The 27,063-nt window shown below is 45.0% G+C and overlaps 3 protein-coding genes across 9 annotated transcripts in view; 2 read left to right on the forward strand and 1 right to left on the reverse strand.

Moving 5' to 3' along the window:
* Positions 1–6,784, forward strand: part of Vps53 (vacuolar protein sorting 53) — a 48,443-nt gene extending 41,659 nt beyond the window's left edge. The window contains exons 19-21 of the mRNA XM_065442786.1: positions 1,128–1,213; positions 2,999–3,155; positions 6,380–6,784. Coding sequence (XP_065298858.1) covers positions 1,128–1,213; positions 2,999–3,155; positions 6,380–6,583 — 447 coding nt within the window. The 3' untranslated portion in view covers positions 6,584–6,784. The remainder of the gene's footprint in view (positions 1–1,127; positions 1,214–2,998; positions 3,156–6,379) is intronic.
* A 3,957-nt stretch (positions 6,785–10,741) lies between these two features.
* On the reverse strand, positions 10,742–14,385 carry LOC135910730 (peptidylprolyl isomerase domain and WD repeat-containing protein 1). The gene is made up of 2 exons (XM_065442783.2): positions 12,573–14,385; positions 10,742–11,089 (listed from the first exon to the last, which is right to left on the reverse strand). Exons 1-2 carry the CDS (start codon positions 14,245–14,247, stop codon positions 10,914–10,916), a joined length of 1,851 nt encoding a protein of 616 aa, XP_065298855.1. The 5' UTR covers positions 14,248–14,385; the 3' UTR covers positions 10,742–10,913.
* A 117-nt stretch (positions 14,386–14,502) lies between these two features.
* The window catches only part of LOC135910728 (eukaryotic translation initiation factor 4E transporter-like), a 79,871-nt gene continuing 67,310 nt past the window's right edge, over positions 14,503–27,063 (forward strand). For 4 of the 7 annotated variants that reach the window (XM_065442769.2, XM_065442770.2, XM_065442771.2 and 1 more), the window contains exons 1-4: positions 14,503–14,835; positions 23,993–24,284; positions 25,485–25,856; positions 26,656–26,840. In XM_065442769.2, the coding sequence (XP_065298841.1) occupies positions 14,787–14,835; positions 23,993–24,284; positions 25,485–25,856; positions 26,656–26,840 (898 nt within the window). In that variant the 5' untranslated portion in view covers positions 14,503–14,786. Of the gene's footprint in view, positions 14,836–23,992; positions 24,285–25,484; positions 25,857–26,655; positions 26,841–27,063 lie in introns of those variants that run through there. The other 3 variants (XM_065442773.2, XM_065442774.2, XM_070533941.1) reach the window with 2 other exon arrangements.

A 27,063-nucleotide genomic window follows, 5' to 3' on the forward strand; every position in this document is an offset into this window, starting at 1 on the left:
GAAGCAGGAAAGCACTGTGTTATTTGTGCTCTTCGAGGGCGCCAGATTGGGTGGCTAGAAAGGTTATGATGGTGACACGCTGTTTGCCAAAAAATGATGTCGTGGTGGCAAGAAAGTAGGGGCCCAAATGCTTATTTTGACTGGGAGATGGCCCACTGCGGCAGGATAATGCCTATCTTCTGCTGTCAAGCACAAGGTTGCGAGTTCATTTTCCTACCATTTTAGCCGCATTCTGACGGGGCCAGAATGCAAATGCACCCTTGTATACATTTAGGAGCACATTATAATAAGTGTCCCAGCTAACGTTAGCCAAGCTTAAAGAAAGAAAAGGCACAATATGCATTTATGAAACCCAGATGGTGTTCGGTTATCTGTCCTGTTCTGCTGCCAACATAATTTTTGTGTACTAATTGCTTGGCAAATTATAAAAAAAAATAATTAAACAAATTGGTTAACATTAGCTGGGACACCCTATAGAACCCCAGTCAGTTAAGATTAGTACCAAGCGTTGCCAACCAAATTTTATATCTGCTTCATTGTATCAGGTAATAATTCCTTATGTTCATTTCTGATTGTATATCAGCTGTCACAAGTAAATATCGCCAAGAATTAAAAAATATTAACAGAGCGCTTTATGTGAATGCTAATCACTGTGCGTTGATGGACGTTGTTTATGGTAGCTGTGAGTTTACATCGTTTTTGTTGTTTTTCTTTCGTTTTGCAAAAATAATTATTTAATTGAATGTCACCCCCCCCCCACACACACACACACACAAACACTTTATGTAATATCCTCCCATTAGGGCCTTTGGTGTACGTTAAATAAAAGAAAAAGAAGTTTAATTACCCAACTTTTATTCAACTTACCTAATTGATAAGGTGTGGAGAATGTCGAGAAATGACCTATTGCAGTGCTTAAAGCAAACAATGTCCTTTTTTCAGATGAAAAAAGCCCACGAAATTTCAAAACATACCATGTCACAATGCCTCCATGCATCAGCAACAGCAGCGGTCTTGTTTGGTTTAGTGTTTAGTTGTCCGGTATATACACTGAGCAGATATTTTCCTTGTCTGACATTTGTTTAATACTCACTTGGAGCATAATTACATGTGCCTCTTCATTTCAGCTCTTGTTAGACACTCACAGCCTCAAGATGGTGCTCTTGGACCTTCCACTGTTGGAATCGCAAGTGGCCAGGAAAGCTCCGGCAAGGTATGGTGCAACATTGAATGTAGCATTGCTACCAATATGCACTAAAGCTGAAAAAAATATATATACTTGAGGGGCAGGGAGGGACTCAGCAGAACAATCCACTTCTCACATGTAATGAAATTACTAAACATTATGACTTGGCAGAAGAGTTTATCCTCTGCCTCACCTGAAGCTCAGTAGAGATCAGTCAGCTACTCTTAGAATGTTGCAGACGGGATCTTTCTTGTCGCGGGGCTTCCTCGGTAGGATATACTCAGATGTGGACACTGGTTGTCCAGACTGTAGTGAAACATTTTGCTCTGTAGCTAGCATGCTCTGGTGATGTCCCACATCGCCTAACGACCTTCTCTCCAGCGAAGCTAAATGGGAGGAGGCCATAAGAAGCACGGTACTCCAAAAGCAAGCCCAGGCTATCCAGAGGGCCCAGGAAAGGGACGAGCGTCACGGCGTTCTGTCCTCTACGTGGGCTCGGCCAGTGGTTACAATGGTCTCCCATTAGGGGGTCCTGACAGTAGCACCTGAGGATCAAATAAAGTTTGTTGTCTGTCTGTCTATCTACGCAGCATTAATAGCTCATTGGGCAGTGTGCGCAGCAATTGAATGCTATTCATAGCCTTACTGTGTCAACCCTGGTTCAGATTGATAGGGCCAATGAAACCGGTGACACTACGTGCAAGCAAGGAGATGAACACAGTGAGAAGGAGAGTGTACAAAAAATGCTGAAGCACCTGGTAGCGTCAATGTGCGTTATTCTCGGTGGTCTCGAGAATTCGGCCGCTAAAATTGCCCTACAAGTGCTCGCCATGCAGGAGCCGCTTATCACAGCTCTTTATATGCTATAAAGCTTTTGTTTGGCGCTTGTGCTGTTCACGCAGGGGAGGCCCACACACCAGCTTCGCCCTAGCGCCTCTATGTTTAAGTTCACTTGAATCGGTGACTACAGACTTGATACGAAACCTCATAGTGACTTCACGGATGACATTTGCGAATGTTTATCATCAGAGTGTTAAACTTGCTTTCACCTCTGCGCATCCCTCTTGCTATGTCATCATCATCCCTCATCACACCTTTGTGTCCCCATTCCCCCTCCCCCTGTGCAGAGTAGCAGGCTAGAGCACCTTAGCTCAGGCCGACCTCTCTGCCTTCTTTCAATTAAATTATCTCTCTCTCTGGTTCAGATAACAATGCTGTTTGCATACCCTTTTGCAATAAAACTCAATTACCTATGGAACAAGAGATGTTCTTGGTTAGGACTGCTACAAAAATCTTGATTTCATCACAGCAGGAATGAGAATGGTGGAAAGAATGTACTATATACAATTTGCCAGCAAAGAACCATATTTTGTGATAATTCTTTTCTTTCAAACCGACTCTTTTTTTAAAAAAATTATCTCTCTAAAGAGTAGCCAATCTTACTGATAGCAGTGGCTTGGCACTATGTGAATAATCGACAGAGGACAAGAGGAATGGTTAAAAATATATATTGCTCAGAACCTGTCCCTGGGAAGAATTTGAGGATCTATAGCTGAATGCGCACTTCAGCCGAGGGTTTTCAGCCAAATGGCATTGTGGCGATTGGTGTAGTGGCCATTGAACGTTTTGTTATGAATGAGAAATGACATACAGCATGAGATAAGCTCACTGCTGCGTTGTACTTCTTTCCTCTCACCACGGGTACCCCCCATGACTGCAAGTCCCAGCTGCTTTGAAATGTGATGCTTGCCTTAATATGGTTGGAAGCGGTTGTTTATGCCATTGCGGTCACATCCCCTGCACTTGCCGCAGCTACACCAAGATCGTGGTGAAGGGTATGACCAAGGCAGAGATGCTGCTCAAGATGGTGCTGGCACCCCACGAGCCGGCCGAGAGCTTTGTGGAGCACTACACCAAACAGCTTCCTGACTCCGACGCCCAGGAGTTCCAAAAAGTCCTGGACATGAAGGTTTGTAATAACTCGCTGAGCTCTGTGGCTTCGGCAGGCATTGCCAAAAGCTTCAAAGTCATTGTATGTGTGATTGTAGCTTTTGCCAATCCTCTAATGTACTTTCTGTGGACCACATGCCTGTAGAATGAGGGAGACAGTTCACAGTTCACTGTCCTCACGGCTTTCACTCTCTTCAGCTTCACACCACCAAGTACACTGTAATTCCACAGCTCTTGGTCACGTAGTGGTTAGAAACATTTGGTATGGACTGGACTATCACGTAAGAATAAAACGAACTGGAATGAATTAACCCTTTCAGACACCAGCTAATTCTGTTGATTTAAAACTTAAATTAACTGCATTTTTTACATCTTCAGAATCATAAAAAGCGTACAGCTGCAGAATAGAATACAAATTTTCAGTTCTTTAGTCAGTTTTGTCAAATTTACAGAATGTAGACTCCATGAAAAAACTGGCTACAGGAAAGTCAGATATGAGAATATCAAGTATTTTCAGGTCTAGCAGGCTTGAAGAGCACCTATACAGCCACTTGAAAATTATGCTCAGTGCAACACATTATGAAAATAATAAAAGAAGTGAACCCACTGTATACAATGACATACTCACACCAAGCAGAAATACCCAGCTGTCTACCTTCCCACTCGTCTTACTAAAATATTTTGCACATTTTAGGGCGAAAGCCTTAAGTGTCTCATGGGTCAAAAAATCCGTTTTCCGGCATTATTGAAAAATTGACCATCCAGCGTTATGGCACCAAAATTGATGGTGCCACCAATGACCTTTGGTGTGAATCGAAACCACAACCTTTGGTGTTAATTAAGGCAAGGTTAATTAACGCACTCAAACCCATGACCTTTGATGGGACCAAAATTCAATGGCACCAAAATTGATGGTGCCACCATCGATGGTCGATCCCGCGACCTTTGATGTTAATTAAGGTGAAGTTAATTAAGGTGCAGGTAATTCAAGTTAATTCGGGCACTGGAACCCATGACCTTTGGTGAGAGTTGAACCTACGACTGTTAGTGTTAAGGCAAAGTTTACTAAGATAGAGTTGATTAAGGCACTTGAACCCACAACCTTTGGTGGGAGAAAACGACTAATATGAGGCAACACCAAATTAGAATGAATATGTCAAGCAATTTAATGAATGCCTCGTGAACGCGCGGGCTTTCGCCTTCATGCTCTTTAGCGTATGCTAAAGTGACTGTCAACTTTTAATCAAGCTTGCAGCACAATTCCAATCGGAAGTGTTTCAAGATGTATGCGACACATTTTAAATATCATTACTTTCATCAGTGCTTTTGCTGTTGATGCACACTCTTGCCACATTTGTACATTTGTGTACACAGCACCTTAAAGATTTAAGGAGAACACTGCTTACTCGTGATTACTTCAAAGCCTGATGTGTGATTGGGATGTAGCAGGGCACTAAGCGCACTCTGTCTCCAGAACTAACGTCTTGTGAGTGAAGCACCTTTGAGTCATGAACAGCAGCAAAAGTGGAAATGGGAATTGGCCTTTAGTTCACTTTCTCATGTTCGTATTTTATTCTAGCATGATGGTACATTTTAAATGTAGGCTTAGTACCTACCCAACTTCAATATAATGCAAATTCTTTTAACCCACAACACACGAAGCTGACACGTGAAGTCAATTAACCATTTTTTTTCCATAAGCACGATGAAATAACATGTGTAAGTTAGCCTACAACATCTATGTGACAAGGTCGTCACATTTCCTGAACAGGCTGGATGGTTGAGTGCGTGCTTTTATTTTTCTTTATTTTATGTTGCAGTCATTTTTTGGCTATTTTGTTGTTGTAGGTTTCTCTCTCTCTTGCAGATATATTTTATTTACAAATAATCTGGTATTTCCTAGTAAAGCTTGAGTTGCAAGCCAATGCTCGTCTATCTCGTGTATCTCATGCACACGTTGGCCTTGCGTTTCTTCGTTCATTTCGACGCAAAATCTGGGTCTTTATGGTGAGATCCTGCTGCCTATGCCCATATGTGTTTTTAGTGTGCCGTACAACACCATTCTTCTCACTGGTGTGCCATATCATCCCACTCATAGCGTCATTTGTTTTATGCAGACATAATTCAGGTGTGCTGTTGAGCTCTGCAAGACTTGCCGAATGATAGCACTGATGATGAATTTCTTGTCGAGAAGGAGAGTATGCTATACTGCACCGAGGAGTTGTAAGATCATACAAACAGCAACACTGCAGGAAAACCTCCTCCTGCTATTTTTGCATGCATTTACTGTGCCAATTGCTCACTTCCTTTAAACTTAAGCCACAGCTTTCTTGTTGCTGGTCGTGCTCAGCCTGATAGCGTCTGTCACCCTTGTTTAATGCAGTACTACACAAAGTGCCTTTATGAAAACATGCTGCACATGGCCTGTGATCTGCAATGACTGCTTGCGGTATCGACACTATGCGACTGCTAGGAGCACTACATATGCAAGCTGCAACTACAGATGCCACCTTCAGGCTGCTTTTTTTTTTTTTGCTTTTTTCACTTTACCGTGGCTATGGCTTGGCATTTGTAGCTCTTTCAGATGCCAACCGCTAGATCTAGTGGCTGTCAAGATTTTCCTAGCTGCTTATCATTTGGTGCAGTAAGCAGCTCATGTGGAGCGCAGGCATTCTCTTTCATAAAGGCGCTGTGTTTACAAAGAGAATCCGAGCCACGACCCGCACAAGAAAAGGAGGGATCCAGCCATTGTATCACTTCACTGCCGTGCGTAACCTTCCCTTAGCGCGAAAAGACAAATAACACACAAACGAGGACACCACACATGTGTAACGTCCCACTTTCTGTTTCCTTCTGTGTTTGGAAAGAGTGATTTCTTAAAGCACAGGTCCTCTGTGCTCCACATATGCAGATAGCCTGCACGATGCATCGGTTTACCTAGCATTTGAATTCATGCTGTCCACGAGCTGCAGTCCAGAAGATACGGTACCAGTGACGTAGCTAGGTCGTCTGGCACCCGGGGCCCATAGATATTCTGTCACCCCCCCCCCTCCCCGGGTGTAGCCGGCGGAAAGAGGGGTGTCTTCAGACGTATATGACCCCGTCACTGGCCCCTGCACCCGGGGCCCCCGGCCCCCCGGCCCCCCCTGTTGCTACGCCACTGTACGGTACTATGGGCTCACTTCAACGAAACCTCGAGACAATTCTCTCTATTTTTTTTTCCCCGGTCTCATTTTCATGCAGGGTCTTAAACGGAGTGAGCAAAACGTGCTGACAGAAGTGTTCCGTACGCGGATCCCCACGGCAGCTTCATCCTCAGCCGCTGCATCAGAAGGAGGCACAGCAGCTCAGCTGCTGTCGGCACTTGCCATAGTGACGACAACCACGCCGGAACACGAGTCAAGCCGCATCCGACGGTTCGAGAAACTAATCAAGAAAAGGCTTTAACATGTCCCAATCAAAGACGTTACCGGCGAAGGACTTTCTTTTTTTGTATTGTGATTTTCAGGGAATGGAAATGGTATGGAGCTGCAATTTTTTTTTCTTATTCTCGAAGCCACTTCTTCGGGGAACCTTCCAGATCCTGGTGTAGTATTACTTTGCTGTACATATGTAATATGATGACAGTTATAAAAGTGTGACTTTGGATGACTGCGTTTCACTGCCTTAGGCTGCTTTCTTCGAGTTTTGATGCAGTTTGACTGTTCGAAAAAAGAAAAATGCCAGGTTTCTTTGAAAAATATGATGTTGCAGCCTGCTGTGCACCATGCTTAACTTACACTGTAGCTTGTATTTCAACATAACTTGCTACAAAATAAAAATGCTCTTTGTACATCAAGTAACTTTCGGAGTCTGAATTTATCGTGTGGCATTTTGAGATGTACAGGTTACTGTAATCACATTATGAAAGCCATAATATAGAACAAAGTGAATCGAGTCAACAGCAAGAGCAATAGATTAGTGCTTTGAAATGTCCAAAGTATCACATTTACTGAAAATAAAACCTTTGTAAGCTGAATGTTATGCAAACGTAGGACATGACTCTTGTGACTACAGTAAAACCTCTATGTAACAAACTTATCAATATAGTGAAATCCTCACTGGAGTGAATTGTTTAATGTTTCATAATTTCATATTCATAGAATGCTATGTATAATTAGCATCAATATAGTGAAGTGTCCAGGCATGATTTTGATGCAACAAAGTTTCGCCTCTGCTGCGAATGGATACCAAGGCATTAAATTAAAATTTTTTCCATTAAAATGGAAAAAATTGGAAATTCAAATTTTAATGGAATTAAAATTAATTAAATTAAAATTAAATTAAATTTAATTTTAATGGAATTAAAATTAAATTTAATTTTAATGGAAATTCAAATTTCCATTAAAATGGAAACTTTACCACAGGCACCACTGGTTAAATGGTTAATACAATAATACAGGGCCGGCACCTGATGATGTCTAATACGATCCTGTTTAACACTGTAATTGATACATGAATGTCAACCAATGATGACAAACAAATAACTACACTGCATTTGATCTTGAAGGAAACTCTATCGAGCCAATTTTATTGCACATTATTGCACTGAAGCCTTTTGTTCAGCCACTTTGCTTGCATTATGTGTTTGAGTGCGGCACTCTTTTCTCTGTGAGGCTCTGAATCACCCAAGGACAGTCACACTCGGTAGAACATGGCCTCTGGGATCACTGGCAGAGTGCAGGCTTCATCTTCTGTGCTAATACGGGGATGATGCATCTCCATCCATTTTTTGGGAGGGAGGGCTTGTTGGTGCTAGAGATGTGTTTGTTTAATAATAATTTTCTTTTCACTACGTGTTGTGTCTCGGCGCAGAACAAATGCTGAAAGATGGTGGCTACTGCGTGTCACTGTAGCTAGAAGACATTAATTATTATTTACATTATTTTGGCAATTGAGCGCAGACATTCCGATACAATAAGGAATGGCCTCGTGAACGTTAAATTGAAGATTGAATTCTAACTTCATAAGACTGTAGAGGCATAAATTTGGATAGTTAAATTGTGTCGCTGTAATACTGATTTTCTAAATTGATACAAATCAAAAAGAAAGATGTAGAGTATTTTGGATTTAAGATATTTACTCGACGAGCACGATCTCAACTTCACTCTATGCAGTGTCGTGCTTTCAACTGTAAACTGCTAAACCAAGAATTTTGTTAAATGCAGTTCCATTGCTTTAGCGTGCTAATGATTGTATGTCTCCATAAACAGCCATCTTAGCCAATATGTTGGAAGTGTTTGACCAGGTCCTCGTTTTAAACCTGCTGGATAATTACATCGTCTCTTCTTGCGAGTTTGATTGTGCTGAACTGAAGCACCTAGGCTAGAATGTAGTGTAAATTTATGAAGCGAGCCATTGCACATGTGGATAAGTGGTGTTGCAATGATTGTGCAACATTTCTACCAAAGTGTGCTTGTCTTGAATGTGGTTCAATTTTGCTCGCATCGTGTTCCGATCTCTGGCAGCTGCAAGGAAGTGAAGTGCCGCTGTATGTAACTTCAGCTAGGTTTTTAATTTCAAGAATTACACTGAGGTCAAGCTTGCAGTTGCTGCAAAGACGTAATCAAATTCCAGTATGCACAGAGGAGCTGCCTTGATTTTGTGGGTCTGGACATTTTAATTGTGCATCATTTGAATTAGTGACAAGAAAGTAATTTTGCTCTGGTAATTATCTCGATAAGAGAAGGCGGAGTTCCAGCTCCCAGTGGGAGGTCCAGCAAGTAGTCACTGATTCTGGATAAACAGCTGCACTGTGGGACACTGCTGTCGCTGTAATCTTTCAGAGAGGCAGCAGTGTAGATGGGCCACAAAATAACCAGTTTGTTGAGAGACTTCTGTTGCCAAAGAAAGGGTCTGGATAGGAATTTCCATATGTCAGTCATGAATTTATCAGCCATTTATGGCTCTCAGCAATACAAGATTTAAAAAATCAAGCGCACGTAGGTATACCTACGTGGATGATTGCAAAAGCATTGCAACGTCTCTCCAATGACACCTCCACCTCATTTGCATACCTGTGTGGACGTCCAAAGGAGCCGGGCGCAGCTTCTGACTGAGAAGTCGAACTCGAAGGTTCATCTATCAGAGCGCACAACACACTGAAATCACTACACTGACTGGAAGAGCTGCGACACGCAGCACTATATCTAGACCGGCCACACAGTTGCCGCTTCCCGGCAACTGCTGCTTATGCAACCGTAATCTTTACTCAGAAATGCTTGCAGTGAACGTTATGCGTGAAGATGAGCCTTCTGGTTCTTTTTTTCTTTCCCCCGCACAACCGGCACTGCCGGTGTGCGGAGGTCAGCACTATCTGGTGGTGCTTCAAGGAACCCAGTGTGCACCTGCCCTCGATTGGCTGCGATTACGCGACTTTTCGTACCATCTCCGGGGACGCTGTCAGATTTTACACTTCGCGAGCCATTAAAAAATACTGCACCCTTCACACCCTTCTTAATCACTGTACTATTATTTAAAGTTGGGCAAGTTCATTCTCGGAACCACGTAAAAGAACAGGATGTGAAGAAGGGAAAGACAAAGCAGTACCGACTATCAACTGAATTTTTACTTCTTTTACCTCTCTGTTTGATGCTGCTTGATGCAGAGCACCAAGCAAAGCATACTAATGCACAAAGCATCAACAAAAAACATCACTGCAGCTTCAAGGCTGCAATATTACTAGAAACAGTATTTCTTTGACAGGGTAATACTTGGCTAGCTTATACAGGACTTGGCTTCTTGAGGCGGCGGATCCTATAGACAAAGAAGCTGAGGCCTGCGTAAGCCAGCCGAATGTTGCCCTATCAAAGAAAGAAATATTGTTTCTAGGTTTTATCATAGCCTTGAAACTGCAGTGGTGTGTCTGTTTTTGTTGATGCTTTGTGCATTTGTTTATCGCCACCGATGTTGCGTATTGTCTTATACAGTTTCCTCCCATTCAATTGATAGCTAGCTCTGTCTTGTCATTTCCTTCTTTACTCCCATCTTTTCAACTTGCCGAAATTCCGATATAACCCATATGTTTCCATATAAAACAGAGGTTCACAAGAAAATTGAGACAAAGTGATGAATACCCCAGTCAGCATTATACTTGGAGCACTTGGCTCCAGAGTGGATTGGCTCCTTTCACGTTTGAGAAATCATTCACGATTGAAAAATTTGACCCCAGTCAGGCTCATCAAAAGTTCCTTGTGCGACTGGGGTAGAACAGCGATCGAATGAGAGTGTCTTGGGCTGGAGCTAATGTCTCAACAAGGAGATGAAGGCAAGTCATGTCCCTATGTTGAAATGCGGGCTCCAATGTTGAACCATGCCTCTCTAAGGGACATATTGAAAGCTTGGAATGGTGCAACTTTGGCAAGGGATTTGTGTGCGCAGTCATGTAATTTGTTAAAATTTTCCTTGAGGTGTTTCAGTTGTAGCACTGCAAAGGATAGGAGACGAATAAAGCAGACACAGTGAAGAATCGCAATCTTGCATGAGAAAGCTCTTTCCCAGATTTGCTTTTTGATAACTTTTTGTGAAAGTGAGTGCAAACTACTCCAAGGTAGTGACGACGCTGTATGCATTGGAAATGATTTTAATCCTTATTACGTCATTTCACAAACAAATGCACTTCCACTTTTCATTATACAAGCACCACAGTTCATGTAATGGTCACTATGTACACTGTAATGCTGATGATGATGCAATGTTGCGAGTCAACAAGGATGTGGATGAAACACAGTGTGGAACGTCATCGCAAAGTTATGCTGATGATGCGCACATCATCGTAAGGTTTGTCAGTCTTGGGGCTAGTCCGTACAATGCTGATGTTCTGCACCACCTCCATGCCGCGGGTAACTCGGCCGAACACTGTGTGCTTGTTGTCCAGCCAAGGAGCGGGGATTACCGTGATGAAGAACTGCGAACCTGCGCAAAGAAAGGTCTGTTAGGTGATGGTGCAAAGATTATTGTGCAAGGCAAATTTATCGGGTATTTGCATGAATACGACGCATGGGGCTGCTTTTGATGACTCGGAAACAGGAAGTAAAATTCACACTGAATTTTCTTTGCTGTGCTGAGTTGCATTCTTACAACTCGCAAACCTGTGCCTTCTGCCATTGAGAAGTTGGCTTTCCTACAGAGTTCAGTCACCTAATGGCTAAGCATGCTGCATTTCAAAGTGCAAAATTTGGGAGAGCGGGGACGGGGGAATTACACTATGTTAAAGGACCTGGCTTGGAATGTAGTGAGAGGTGCTTTTTCAGAATACGATGCCTGAAGAAAGAAAAAGAACTCATGCTATATTTGTACAAATATAGGAATAACTGTCCTCACTGTTCAGTCTACTCTGGCAGCATCCCAATTCATACAGCACAATAAAGAATGAACATTCTATAATAGAATGAACATCTACCTTCTGTTGGGCTGCATTCACTCATAGTAAGTATGCTGGTGAGGATGGTATTAGTAAGTAAGAGAGAAAAAAAAAAGGATAGTCTGCCTAAACTACTATTCAGATCACACGCATAGCATTTGGCATTCCAGTTAAAGGTCACGCCAACCTCGTGAATTAACCAAGCCAACTACGGTGTTCTTTTTCCAGTAGACAGTGACCAGCCAAGAATGCAACAGGGAATGCCTCTCGAGGAGCTCACATATAACATATACATCTGCCACTGGATTACCTCAAATTCACCCTCTCCTTTTTATTCTGGTAGACTGCAGAATGACAACTGTGGTTGAAACACTGGGGTGCTTCCTCTTTGTGCTTGAGGGAACATTTTACGAGTATGGAGGCATGTGGAGGGTGTATAGCTTGCTTTTTCCTTTCCTGCATACTTGGCCTATCACTGGCTACAGACGACGAGGAAAGCGAACAATGAGCAAAAAAAAAAAAAAAAAACCTGTCATTTTCGCACGAAGGGCAAAGCACCGAGTACGATAGAAAGGTGCAAAATGCCTGGCACTCTTAAATGCTTTACTATGCTTTGTAGGGCTTGCAATGACATCGCACAGACTCCATTACACTGCCCCTAAAAAGCTGCACCAGTAAAATCGTATCACTTTCAGGTTCAAGCTCAAATATTGTTTTGCACATTTAATATTTAATAATCTGAAAATATTTAAGATAAAAGACATGCACAGTGAGTGTTTTATTTAACGACATTTGTTTGTTGGCTGCCATTCTCAAAATTCTGAGGAATAATTTAGTCATGAATGTAAGATTTGGTATGAGCAACTTGAGTGATAGAATAGTGTAGCATTATGACCTGCATATACAGCATAGCGTGGCATGTAGCACACATACACCTAAATATATATGGAGCCCCACGACTACAAGTTGCTTGCAGTGTCCACATAATTGCTATTGCAATAAAATGCAAAGCTTGAGGGCCTACAAACTGCCCACCATTAGTGTTGGGCCCAGCATTGGCCATGCTCAGCGTGTACGGCCTGTCATGTTTCAGCGTCGGGTGGAACTCGTCCTCGAAGTTGCCGCCCCATATGGACTCTCCACCGGTGCCCGTTCCCGTAGGGTCGCCCGTCTGCACCATAAAACCCTTGATAACGCGATGAAAGATGTGTCCGTTGTAGTAGCCCTCCTTGGCATGCACGCAGAAGTTCTCCGCCGTGCGCGGACACTCCTTAGTGAACAGCTGGACGTGAATGTCGCCCATGGACGTGTGGATGATCGCCGTCGGGAAGAGCCGCTGTTGGGCCGACGACTCGGTCGCAGAAAGGATGTCTTCTTTAGAGGGCCGTTCGTTGAACACGTCTCGCTCCTCCGTCTTGCCCTCGTCGGGTTCTCGCCTGGAGAAGAGGTAGAATCGGTTCTTGCGAAACGCCGTGCACACCAACATGGGGTCGGCCTCTAACGACTGTAGCGTCGGATTGTCGGACGCGTGCGTCTCCATCGACGTGATCTGCTTGGTCGCCCCGGGCACGCCTTGGTAGAGCGCGACATGCAAGGGCCTTATGTTGTCGTTCTTGCCCAGGAGGCGCGAGCAGACGGTGGTGCGCAGGTTGACGATCTTGATGCCGAGCAGTGTGGCGTACACCAGGAAGTGGCCCGTGTCGTCGTAAGTCAGGTTGCAGTAGTGAAACGCTTCGGACTTCTCGAGGTCGCGGTCCCCGGCCATGCGCCGGCCGAACTCCATGTCCGGCAGCTGCTGCTGCATCTGCTGCAACTCGGAGAGCTGCTGCAGAGTTTCGTCCAGCACAAGTGTGAGCTTTCCGGTCAGAAATCGAAACACGCGCACCTTGCGGTCTGTGGCGATCGTGGCGAAGTGCAAGCCGTCGGGCGAGAAGCACAGGCCCGTAGGATAGGACTTTGCCTTGACGAACTCGTACAAATCCGTGTCCAGCTTGGACTCGAAGCGGACGCACTTGGGGAACTTGAATTCGCCCCTCTGACCAGACCAATATTCGAGGATTCCCTTCTTGTCGACGGACACGACAGTTTCCAGCTTTGCGTTGTACCTGAGCGCGCACAGCGGAGCTTTGTGCAATGACTCGAGAACATGCAGAGTCTTTTCGTCGCCTTTGCCGTCGTAGACGTAAATCTTCCCTGTGTCGGCATCTGAAACGGCCACCGCCGAGATCGCGTCACCCGAGCCGAAGACCCACTCGCATCGACCGGGCACGTAGGGCAATTTCATCATGTTGATAAGATCGAAATTGACCACGTCGAACACTTTGAGCGACTTGTCGTTTGACACAGAGCACAGGAATAGGCCCGTTGAATTGGTCGCAATGTCCTGGACATTGCCCAGGTGAGTCCGGAAGTGTTTCACAAACTCGATGCCGTCCTCTGTCTTCTTCCAGAACTTTAGATGACCATCGCAGCTAGCTGTGATCACAAATTCAGTCTTGGTGACGATCACGTGCGTAACGATGTCTCGGTGCATGTAGCTCTTCTCATATGCTTCCGCGCACGGGAGGTTGTCAAGGTAGACGCGTTCGAAAGGAAGAAACCTTGCCTTTTTCGGTTTAGCAGCCTCAGACGGCAGCGGACCGATGACATCGTCGTCGGAGTTTTCGTCTACAGGCTCATTCTCACTGTCGTGCTTTCGTTTTTCCGCCATTTTGACGCGCTTGCCTTTCCTTCTCCCACGCAGATCACAAAACTCTCTCTGAGTTCTTTGGGCATTGATCAGTTGCAAGCAAATATTTATGCATTCAGTTCTACTGCACTATCATACGTTATCAGAAATAAAAACGTTTCTGGCGTACGTTTTTATGTGCAGCCAGCGCCTCTTTTTGCCGAAACGAGCGTCCAGCTCTAGCGGCGAGCGCATTTAATCGGGAGCGCACATGCGGCGCGCTTTATTCCATCTGTGCCTGTGAGGTCAGCAGCATCCGGGACCTCGTCTGCCTCGACATTTCTATTTTTGCGTCAGTTGGGAATTTTGTGTGCTTTACTTTGTTGTGTCTTTTAGTGATGGTTCGTGTGTAGTCCCTGTAACCTGCACGAGGTTTCTGTACAGTGTATATAGCCGACCTAAAGCCCTCCCTGTAAATACAAACAGCATTCACGCGTCAGACATTTATTTCAACACGGAGCGAAGACCGTTGCCTGCGGACAGAGCTACGACTGCAAGCTTCTTTACGGCGCTGCGAGGACATGGCCATGGTTCAGCGTGACGGCAGCGGCGAAGAAGCTTTGAACAACGGTAAGCTACAGGAGCCGCTGCCGACGTTGGCCGCGCGAGTTTGCATTGTCAACCGCGAAACTAGTGCTTGCGTAGCAGTTGCCCACGCTGGGTTCGTGCCGCCCGCTGCGGCGAGAGAGCCACTTTGTTGCTTTCGGCGTTACATCAGGTGACTGGCGGGGGTACCGCAGCACCCCCTCGCTTCCCTAGACCCCCACACTGCCGAGTTGTTTGCGGTTTACGTTCGCCGGTTCGGGCCCCAGCACCGGCCTAACGGGGGCAGATACGGGCCCCCCCTCCATTCGTCGTTTATTCTCGGCTGACAGTACGCATGCTCGAGACAAGACGGCCCGAACCGAACCAGCAACAAAACACGACCGAGTACCTCGGCTGCTGCTGCGACAGAGCAAAATGTCCCTGACTCCGGATGGAGCGGCAGCCGCTCGGGCATCCTTTCGACTAGTTTGTTTTTCTCGGCACAGTTATTTGGAGCCCCTGCCGCATTCGGGGCGCATTCGATGACACAGTTATCAGTTTGGGCGCCGCGTCCTTTTGTGTGCTAGTGTGGCATTAGTGGGAGCGCCATCCCTGTTTAGCTTCCTTTCCAAGCCGCCGTCGCGTCCAAAGGAAAAGGGGAAAAATAAAAAAAGGCGACTACAACCGGTGTTGTGTTGCATGCCTAGCCTGGGTTCGCAAGCGGTTGCAGCAGCTGCTGCCACCGAATTTTTTTCATTCGACCATACACGCTAGCTACTATTGTTTGGAGAGTACGGCATCTTTTCGTGTTTGCGCACAGCGGAGGGGCAGTTAGGTTACGCATGTTGTTCGGCCCCTTTCCAAAGCGTGAACATGCCAACCGTGGCCCTCCCCACCAGTTGAGCGTCGGCTGCACGACCCGCTTGCAGGGCGAGACGTGCCCCGGTCGTATTCGGTGTGCCCGTTTTTGGACTTGCAGTTTCGCACGGCTCGACCGCCCCATTACTGACACTGCTCGGCTGTCACGGGTTCGCGCTAAACTTTAGCGGGCCCCGCGGCAGTTGTCGTCGTTTTTCCATCACCCTTCCGGGTTTTCGTGCCTCCGTGCGGGCCGTCACAAGAAGTGTGAATCGGCAGAAAAAGAAAAAAAAGTCAAATAAAACTGCCACCTTATGTCTGCTTCACTCTCTCCCTTGCGTGTCGTCGGCCGCAGACGCGGAGCAAGCGACCGCCGCGACGTCACGGATGTCGAAATGACTGGCTTTTGTTTTTACAAATTCGACGTTTTCTTGCGACGTCGGGCACGCGCCACGGCTTTCCGGCGGCAAGTGGTTGAACCTAGCGCACTCTATTCATGCCTGTGTAATTAGCATTTGTAACCGAGGAAAACAAACAGTGCCCTAGTTGCGCTCTGCGGCGGCGCGAAAGTGCGTTTCCGAAACACCTCCGTTTGAGTGACAGGCTCGCTCGGTAATTGGAACGTCTCGATCCCTGACGTGCCTTTTCATTTCGGCGTCGCGTGGTTTGGGTCGTTCGCATTGCAGTAGCTCCTTAGGCGCGCTAGTATCCGCTATTAGCATGCGTTCAACGGTGTAGCCGTTCGTTCAACTTTTCGCGAAACTAAATATTGAGCTTGGAGATTTGGGCTATTGTTATGCGAGGCGCCTTGCGTCATGTTGGGCCCTTTACTTTGCGCGTTTGTAAATACGGTTTGCGAGTCCTCTGACCATGTCATTTGCAGTGTACTTTCATGACTTTGCTGCTCTATCTTTTTCCTGCCACTGCACTCATACTAGTCCATTATTTGCCTCCATTGAACTTCGTTTTTGGAATCTTGCTTCTCGGTCTTCACGTTTGGTTGCGCTCCAACATGGTTTCTGCTTGAACACAACGCAGAAGCTATGTTGTAGCATGATCCCCTGTGTCTCTGAATTTCTAGTTTTGCAACTGACTAATTAGTGCTGGTGACTCTAGTACTGGCACTGCACACAACATTAAAGTTGCAATGACTACATGTAATTCTTCATTAAATAAGTGTGATGTACAGATGGATGCAAACAGCAGCAACACCATTTCCTTGGCTTTAACTAAGCCTGTAATCTTGCTTCAAGTTGGCTTTTAATTTGGAAAGGCATGCTAGTTGGTTAATCATCCAGGATAAAATAGCGCTATACACAGGACAGAGAACATGACAGAGCATCGGTGCTAACTTGCTACGATACATACCCTGGGAAATCCTCTGTCAGTAGTGCATGCATATATCCAACCTTTTTGCTTGTATATATTTTTGTCACTGTTGCATTGTGAAGGTTACTATTGCAGCAATATTGGCAGGTTATCTTCAGTTGGATGCCTAGACCTACAGGCAGTGTGACAGGAAAGACTAAAGCTGCAACTAAACCAGAGCATAAAATTCGTCAGTGCTATAATATCTGGCAGACAGCCAATTGAACTTGGTTGTCATTCTATAAGTACAGTAAATTAAGTTGCAAGTTAGCACTCACGTTTAGTCTCGCTTTGATCCTATGTATTGCACTGTATTAACTCTTTCAGGTGCTGTGCTCAGAATTGTGTACACCAAGACATTGTGTCAACAGCAAAAGCACTAATGAAAGTTAAAATATTTAGATTGTGTTCCATACATCTTGAAACACTTCTGATAGGAATAGTCTTGCAAATTTGAATAACAGGCGCAGAATGTTTTAGTAAAATGAGTGAGAAGGTATGCAGTTCGGTGATTTTTCTCTGCGTCCGTACGTCTTTGTATGTAGCAGCTTGACTTCATTGTTTTTGGATATTCTGCACCAGGCATTGGCAGGCTAGGTGGATAGGTGGTGTTCAAGCCTGCTAGACATAAATAGTTCAATTTTCATATTTGATATTCCTGTAATGAGCTTTTCCATGAAGCCCACCTTCTGTAGACCTGACAAAACCTACTAAAATATTCAAAATTCTTAATCCTTTAAATTATGGGGTTTTACGCGCCAAAACCACTTTCTGATTATGAGGCATGCTGTAGTGGACTCCAGAAATTTTGATCACCTGGGGTTCTTTAACGTGCACCTAAATCTAAGTACACGGATGTTTTCGTATTTCGTCCCCATCGAGATGCGGCCGCCATGGCCGGGGTTCGTTCCTGCGACCTCATGCTCAGCAGCCCAACACCATAGCCACTGAGCAACCACGGCGGGTTCTTAATCTTTTCTGCAGCTATATGGTTTTTGCGATTCTGAAGCAATAAGAAATGCGGATAAAGTAAGTTTTAATCAACATAATTAATCTGCATCTAAAAGGGTTGATTAGTTCAGTCCATTAGAAAGGTCTTCGAAGGTACTGAAAAGCTTTTGAATGGGTCACTTGTAAAGGAACTGTGCAGCATTTAGATAGTTTCAACTGTGAACATGGCTGGGAAAGTAGATTCTTACTAGATTTGCATTCTTCTATGACCTAGTGTGCACGTATGATCATGCTGCATGAGTATGGGCATGCTTAGTCATGAGCTTCTGCAGGAATCGACATACTGTGTTGGCATTCAGTACTGCGCATTATTGTGCAGGTGTAACAGTTTGATTACTAATATTGCTTTGTACTTGGGCCTCGATATAACCTCCTAATTTTACTCCAGGGCCATCAAGTTCAGAATAAGCATTGTATATTGCTTTTCATTTGCCAGCACATAGATATTAAAATAGTGCTTTTGGGCCAGCATTGCTTTAGCATTTGCCTCATAATTTGGTTATTAAATGTACTCTTGGGTCTGATTGAGCACTCTCAAAACAGATCAGCAATGTGCTACATACGTAGAATGCCTCTTGACCTAAGACTCCAATTGTGGTTATTCCCTTTGCATTGGGTCACTGCTATTGTTTCTCGTGTGTTGCAAATATTATAAGGTTGCACATATGTGTTTGCGATGCAGTGTGCGGCTTATACACTGTAGTATTCGTAGCATCTACAATGGTACCTTCAGGCACTCTGTGCACAATAGTGCATGCAAAAATACTGTATCAAAAGCATTGATGAAAATAACTTCAAAATGTGTCGCACACATCTTGAAACCCTTCTGATTAGACATGCTGCAACTGTTTTGGTGCAACTGTTTTGGTGCAACTGTGGTTTTTGGTGTTATATTTGTGTAACCTTTATTTGTTAAGCCAGCACATTGATGAACTGTTACACTAATCCCAAGGATTTGCTATCCAAAGCTTGCCATGAGGACTTGGTGCAGGCACTTAAATCCCTTTTGTTCAAGCACATTTTCTGGTATTCCAGAAGTGACCTTTGCCAAACCACATCAACCATTCCTTTTTAGGCACTTTAATTGCAGAACCTGTTTCAGGAAGCACAAGAGCTACGTTGCTATTTGCTATAGTTTGTGGCAGGGACATGCAATGGAAAGGCAGATTTGTTACTTTAAGATAACCAATTACTACCAATATCATCCTGTTACAAAATGGGCTTGTTAGTGCATTTGCTGCATAGTGGTTTACTGGCCAGTTATGGCAGGTATTCCTATTCATTTTAGAAAAGGTTCATATTCTTGCACCTTCCATTCGCCCATAAGTTTGGGCCTCTTGTTAAGTGGGAGGAATTGCTGTGGACCAGTACTGACCCACAGAACCCTATGCGAATACCTGTGCACTGTGTGTAACATTGGCTATAGGCAACCCACACAGCTAACACCATTGCAGAGTGTTCATTTGGGCTGGTTAGTACATCTTGTAAACAGCAGCTTTAAATGCGCTGTTTAAAGCTGTAGTTGCTATGCACCGTTGTTTTCAGACATATAAGATGGTGCTGCTTTCAGTTCTCTGCAATGTGCTACTCAAACCTCTTGCAGCCATGGACTTAGCATGGAGTAAAAAGTACTAGACATCTACCTAATGACGCCCTGCATATGAAAATTAAGTGGTATGAGTTATCCAGTAGATTTCTAGAAGTGCTGTTGCAAATGCATAGAATGTTCGTTGCCCTGCTGAAGATGACGCTTATTCAACTTTGAGGTGCAGGGCTAGCAGACTGTTTTTTGACACTTCTCCTTATGTGAATGAGGGCACACAGAAAGAATATAGGAAACCTTGTTTTGAAATTTTCTTGTACCCGCAATGACTGGAAAAGTGCTGTTCACTCACTGGCTGATTCTTACAACACTTGTTCACCGAGGTGTCTGATTGGCAGCCAACTTGTTCTCTTCACTCCTATTTGCTGTGTGTTGATGTCCTCTGCTTTTTGCCTCTTTGGTCCACATTTATCCATCTGCTATCCAGCGATGGCAGATGTGTAGTCCAGTGCATTTCATGCTATTACTTTCCAAATATATATATGAGCACTATGCTCTTTGCAAGCCATCAAACATGCAAGTTAATAACTTGGTCAATGTACACAGCTCCCGGCTTTATGTTGCCACGGTTGTGATGGGTAAACTATTGATTCTGGATACATATATGCTTTTTTAACTTGCTTGCTGAAAGCAGTCAGCATTATGCACATATCCTCTAGCAGCTGCTGTGCTTCAGTGCTGTGATCTAGATCATATGCAAGCGGCCTCAACGTGTCTGTCGTGGGTATGCCAGACCAATTTAGAGGAGGCAGTGCAGTTCATGTCGCAACAGAAGTATTGTCCCAAGTCTCTGTACTCTTCGCTGTCAAAGCACATCCTGGTGAGGGCAAACAGACCAGTGCATGCATATGATTTGGAGCTGAGCTGCACGAGTTAACACTGCTGAAACTGCTGGAGACCAGCTCTAAACAAATGAAAATTGTCGGCCTGAGCAGTGAGTGTCCACTCACACAATTGAGGTTTGTAATGCTTAAATGCTGGAAAAAAGATGAAATCTCTATTATGTGTGCCTCCAGGCCCTTGCTTTCAAGATTTCTGGTGAAGCAGTAGTGCTGCTGGCACTGGCACATTTTAGTATACAATCCCTCGTAGTTTATTGCTCATGCTTATAGCGCACCTCACAAGCCATTCATAATTTTAATATATTTTATGCACTTTACAGCAGTTGTTTCTAGGCCTCTTTACAGTCATAGCACCCTTTGCATTTCATTGCTCTGTTACAACCATTTGCTTGGCACTCTTTAGCCAGACCTGGCTCTTGTGCCATGAAACTATGCATATCATATCTACTGCGTGGTCTATTCTATAACTATATTATACATATTATCTCAGTGCTTCAACTATACTTTTTGAAAACACCAACTGCAGGGGCCACTGGCCAGCAGTGCTTCTCTAGCTCCATAAACATACTGTGCAACTCGTTCATGGGTCACGATGTTCAGTTTACTTCGAAGAAGGCTACTGCAGCGAACATGTTAGCCATGGCCCTTCAGCATTGCTGATAGGCTGACGGCAAAACATCACGTATGCTCTTCTTATATTGTGACTGTTGTGTGCAACAGTATTTTGCAGTGGAATAACTACAGTGCAATGCAATGGAACTCGTAAATGAGTGGGAGGTTGCAAATCAAGTGCGGAAGGTAATATATAGAATATTCAGGACCTATGTACGAGAAATTAGTCAATGATTACACCTGGAATTTCACAAAATAGGGCTTCCATGCACATCTTAGATTTATTTCATTATTGTCTAAACTCGTCTTGTTGGTTCCTTTTGACTGCACAAAGGTATTACATGCAACATGCCTTGTGTATGCGATAGATGCCTAGAGCAGTGCCGAGGCATAAATGCTAGTCTAATTGTAGTTTATCGGAAGCCACTGTTAATATACTTAACTCAATTCTAGTATAGGTGTGTGTTGCTTACCTGTCTAATTTTGTTGGCAATAGTTAACTCCTGCTTTTTTTGCATATTAATGGTGGTCCTGTGTCCTGTGCATATAGAGTCCTGTGCATATTGCCGTTGTGTGACAACTTAACCTAGTGTAACCATTTTTTATGACCTCATTTCTCTGGAATTGCTACTTAAGGCAAATTTAAGTTTTGTCGATGGACAGAAAATGCCATGTTGGCATACAACATGCGATTTCTTGGATCCCTGCAGCTGCACGATTGATAATGAAGGTGTTTTCAGCTGTTTATGCAGCCTTTGACATGTTGGTGGTCATTGAACTTGCAAGAACAATTACTTTAAAATGTCTTGTCATGATATATATTTATATACACGTCACAGGAACTGTGAGTGCTTCAGAAAGAACAGGTGCTAGAGCAGCTGGCACGTTCAGAAAGTCTTAAACCTATTCCCGTGGACAACTTTGTTGCTATGAAGGGAAAGCAACAAAGGCAAAGTGCGCACATGTGAGAGTGCTTCTGAAAGGTCCCGCATTTTAATCCACGTTGCTTTAAGTTGGGGAAGAGAAAATATAAACATGTTATTAGCAACAGTTACGTAAGGCCAAACAAACCATTGAATGTAAAAGTTCCCTTATTTTGCAGCTTTTCCCTTCCGCGTCTAGGCAAATGCGAAATTGTTGCACGTGGAAGCTGCATCGATTCAGTCTGTTCCGAGCCACCAAAAGCACTGTCAAACGCTGGACTACTTTGGATGGTTACATATGTGCAGAAGCTCCGCCCCCATAGCTTTCCCTTCATAGCCACAGAAAGTTGTCCGCGAGTATAGTGCTGATGTGGTCATAATCATTTTGTTCTGTTTGGTTGTTGTAGTCTAAGATTAAGCTGGTGTACAATTAGGTTGTTAGCATTGAAGGTTTTGGTTGTGTCAACAGTCCCAGTGCCATAGCCACGTAATTTCTTCCTGTTCCTTTAATTCAAATTCTGAATGAGTAGCATTGGATCATGCTGTAGTTTTACAGTGGAGCTGTTGGAACATTGCTGGGTTTCTCTTGACGTCCGCACCTTCGCCAAGCTGGGGGAGAGAGCTGAGGGTGTGTAAGCAAAGTATAATAGCAATGCGCAGCATAATGACGCGGGGAGGGTGGGTGGAGCCTAGCAGGGGAGAAGGAGCAGCGCGGTGGGGAAGCAGGTGGTGTGACATCCTCTTTCTTGCAGTGGATAAGAAATTATGCATGGCTCTATCACAAACACCAGAGACCAGTGGAGGTGGGGGATGCCCAGAAAAAGTTAGACTAATTGTACGGTTCGCACTACTTTACTGGCCTTCCCTCAGCTCCACTGGTCTCTGGTGTTTGCAATAGCAGAACCACGCATAATTTGTTTTAGGTAGAACACATTTTGGGCTGCCACCACTGCTTCATTTCACTTGATGTCACTGCCTTTTATATCTGGTGGGTGGGAAGATGTTACCCAACAACATTTAACCTTCACCAAGTTGACCTCTGGAAGTAACCTGGAAGCTTAGCTGATTAGATATTTGTGAGCTGTTGCCTTCTTAGGGAACGTGCAGCTGTTGCGTGGTGCCGGACTGCTCAATGACAGGACCATAGCTGGCAGGAGTGATGCTGTGTGCTTAGTGCATTCAGTGTCTTCAGCACTTTCCAAATTTGTTTCACTCTAAAGAGTGCACATGTTGCTGTCTGCACAACTGATCATGCACTCAACGGTGCAAAACCGAAAATGTAGCTCAGTGCCTGACGCAAACAAATCTTTGTATAATATATCATAGGCTTGCAGTGCCCCATCTCGGAGCCTTCAAGATCAGCTGCATGCGACTGTCTCGCCACTCTCTCCACATTGCAGGCTAATAATTTTTTGGACACGTTAGCATTGTTTTTGAGTTGTCATCCTGTGTCACTTATTAGCAAATTTGGTTTGAGAGTCCATGGACTTGTCCTTGGAGGCAAAAGGATGGGTAGTTTCTTCGCAGTGGATACAGGCCAGTTTCCTCGGTTAATGCATGGTGAATATTTGCGGGGATTGTGAATTCAGGAGTCGGTCTGGTGGCCTGCTTATTGACGTTTGCCATGCATGCTGAGTATGTCATGGGCTCAATTTCTGGCTTGTAGCAGTCATATATTGATTGGCCAGATTTTAAGAAACGTCAGGTGCACAGAGGAACTGCAGGTGCTGAAAATTAATCCACAGCCCTGCACTACACTATATCTTAGTGATGTGTAGCTTTTAATTACTCTCTTGTATAATTATGTGTTCATTATCTGTTGAATGAGCTGGTCACTGTTGGTTGAAATGAAGTCCCACATGGCAAGTATGTTTTTGAAACTGCTGGCATTCTGGGCATCAAGAGCAAGACTCTACTCTATCGCTGCGCTTTTGCGTTTGTGCACTTCAGACATTTTATTTGCGCTCACCACTTGTTCATTGAAGGTGACAGCAAGGAAGAGGTGGCAGAGGAGGAGGAAAATTGCGTGGAAGCTGTGGTGGAATGTGCCGTGACAACTGCGGCATCTGGAGTGACGGAGGAAGGTGACAGCAACAGCAGTAGCACTTCTGGGGATAGCAAGACTGGAACGGCGGAGGAAGTCTCGGCAGAACCAGACGAAAATGGTGCTGCCAAGGAGGCAGGCCCACCACGGCACCAGTACTCCAAGGCAGAGCTGCTCAAGTTACGAAATGGTGACCACAAGCGTCCTGCCTGCTTGGATCCAGCCTATAACAAGTGAGAGCACTTCAATACTCAAAGCCAGAATGTTACTTTAAGTCTGAAATGGCAGATGCAAGCTTTTCTATTGCTACTCTTAAAGAATGATTTGGGAGGCCCCGAGCACTTCGTTATAAAGGCTTCCTACTGCACGTTGAGTGCGCCTGTGGATAGGCATTCCAAGACATTGTGCCGTACTTTTATAAGGCGGAATCCTTGAGTGACTGGTTTTGTTGTTTCGTGCTTCGTGCTGATGGTATGCGTTACCTGCATTACTTCATTCCACTATTTGCAAGCCAGTGGTGCTAATCGGAAGGAAAATTGCGAAGCTTTGTTTCTTGTGGGTGATCATTGACCTTTCGAGGCTGAGAAGTTCGTAAATAGGTGTTTGAAAGCCAATGTCAAGTTGCATTCAGCATGTGCTGGCAGACTGGGGAGCTTGCAGGCTTTGTGATCCTTTGGGTGAGGAGTACACAGCCCAGTTGTGCCCGTCCCATTACAGCTTCCCTTCTTTGTCCATGTTTCTCATGCTGCCCTGCCTATACTTTCATAATGAACAAACTAGCCCCGAAGCTTTATTGCAGAATGACTCCTTTGTCTGGTATCATAAGCCCTGTTTACAACCAGCTGGCAGCTGTAGCAAATGCTTTTGCTCTGCTGAACAGTTCAATGTGAAGGAAAAAAGACTACAAACGGTGCTTTGAATGAATTGTATGGTAGAGACCGTCTGTCGGTAGTTTGTGGACGCTGGCCAATGCCAGCAGTTGTGTGGTACTAGTTAAGCAGACCTGTTAGGACCTTGTTGTGGGCAGTGTGCTTCAGGCTGCATTGTCTATGCATTTACTACATGGTGGAACTGCTTGTGCATGCTCCTTACTTTGGAAGTGTTCAATGTTTTTCAAGGGTATCACAAGTTGGATGCTGTTTGTCCTGAATCAGTGGAAGTCACACAAGAGCAAAGGCCCCCGTCTTGTCTTTGTCAGTTCTGTTTATATTTCTCAAGATGCATCACTTTTAAGGTTGGCAAGGTCATGTCTTACTCCCAGTGGCTGACTTCCACTTTCATTTCCCTTCTTAATTGTATATTTTAATTGTAACAGTTAATTGCATCTATGCATTTTTTTTTTGCTTTAAAATGGCTATTACAACAAAATTCAGCTCTTTGGTTTTCTTTGTCCTTGCACAAGATTAACCACGTCCTCGATGGCTCTTGTGCAGCCTGTCCGGCATGTGGGACCCCGAGCGGTGGTTTTCGGGCAAGCGGCGAGGCGGGTCTGTGTCCCCCGCCGAGGAGACTGCCGCGCCCTCAGCGGGCAGCACTGCTCCCCCCTCTTCGTCGTCATCGGCGGGAGGAGGGCAGCAGCGCAGCAAGCGGGAGCGGCTGGACTCTGAAGGAGGGGGGGGAGAGCCCACTGGCAGCCTTGGGGGTCCCAAGCGCCGCAGCAGCACAGACCCCAAGGAGCGGCTGGCACGGGAGGAGCGCGATGACCTGGTGCTGAGCCCCCAGCGGCGCAGCTTCGGCACGGGCTGCCACGTCAGCCAGCCGCCCCGGCCGTCCTCGGAGGCAGGCTCCAAGGATGACCCGCAAGGGTATGTAGCACAAACTTGCTGTGACCCTCCCTATTTCAGAATTTTTGACAGATGGCAAATCATGTCTAATTCGGCAATGAAAAAACGCCTTTTCCTTGTCGGCACTGACCACGGTCAACCGGCAGAGCACCAACAATGGAGTGGTGCTGTGGTGTTGTGGAGTGGTGATCCAGTCGTGTTATGGGTGGGCCAGGTTTTTGTTTGGTGTGCACATTAGCTGTGCGATAATCCACCTGCTGTAAAGATGAGAACGCCCTTCTGCATCTTCGAGGAAAACTGAAAAGCAAAGCTTTCTATGCCATAAGATTGCCATACATGCAGATCCGCTATTAAACGGAGTGACATTGTTTTGTACTGAATGCCAAGGAGCCTCTAATTCGGTAACTTCAGAGGGCAAAAGGCACTTCAGCCTATTGAATATTCTGTTGATAAAAAGTAATTTCGAGACCTTGATATATTAGAACTGGGCTGAAGTCAGTGCTGGCATACTGATTTGGAGTTCTCTTTGTGAGAGTAGAACGTACTGTGTATCTTGATTTCTATGTGCCATGTTACTGAGGGCTTGCTACATTCTTGTTATGCAATGCTAGGAGACTCCCGAGCATGTGCAGCACCATATTTTCTTGCCAAAGATTTGCCGGCATTAAACTTATTTGATATTCAGCTTTTTTCCTTGATGCGATTGGAAACCCGACATTTGGCATGCGTACACCCCTACGAGAAAGGCTATAAAGATTCAGAGGACATGCTGTAGGATAAGGTCATACGAGTTCAACTTATTTCGGTTCCTCACTTGCAGGCTACTTCATAGGGAGCCCCCCAGCCGGCGCATAGGTAGCGGTCGAATCCTACGAGACCAGCGGGACTGGGATCGTGAGAACAGAGACCGTGAGTATGGCTACGGAGGGCGACGATTTGATGACTCTGGCCACTCGAGCGGCGGCGGGGGAGGACATTCCAACCGCTACGGCGACCGGCGAAGAGGTAAGCAGTGTGAACGTCATCTTATTTCTTAGTTTCTTAAGTTTATCAGTCTTGTTATATTTACTATGCAACTTAGCAGATGTCATTTATCGTGTAATATAGTTCGCCAGGCTGTTGACAGCCCCGCTTATTCCTACAGAGGGCGTTGGAAGCAAAACCTTTTGTTGCACTGTTTGCGCCAATTGTGAGCATTGTGTGGGAGAAAAGGCATCATTATGGACGT

Source organism: Dermacentor albipictus, chromosome 2 (genome assembly GCF_038994185.2).
Source record: "Dermacentor albipictus isolate Rhodes 1998 colony chromosome 2, USDA_Dalb.pri_finalv2, whole genome shotgun sequence".
NCBI classification, from domain to species: domain Eukaryota; kingdom Metazoa; phylum Arthropoda; class Arachnida; order Ixodida; family Ixodidae; genus Dermacentor; species Dermacentor albipictus.

Excerpts from the sequence above, each read along its gene's own strand:
- LOC135910730 (XM_065442783.2), bottom strand. The coding sequence starts at position 14,247 with ATGGCGGAAAAACGAAAGCACGACAGTGAGAATGAGCCTGTAGACGAA. Across the intron at positions 11,090-12,572 it reads TGCTGGGCCCAACACTAATG|GTTCGCAGTTCTTCATCACG; the intron begins GTGGGCAGTTTG and ends TTCTTTGCGCAG.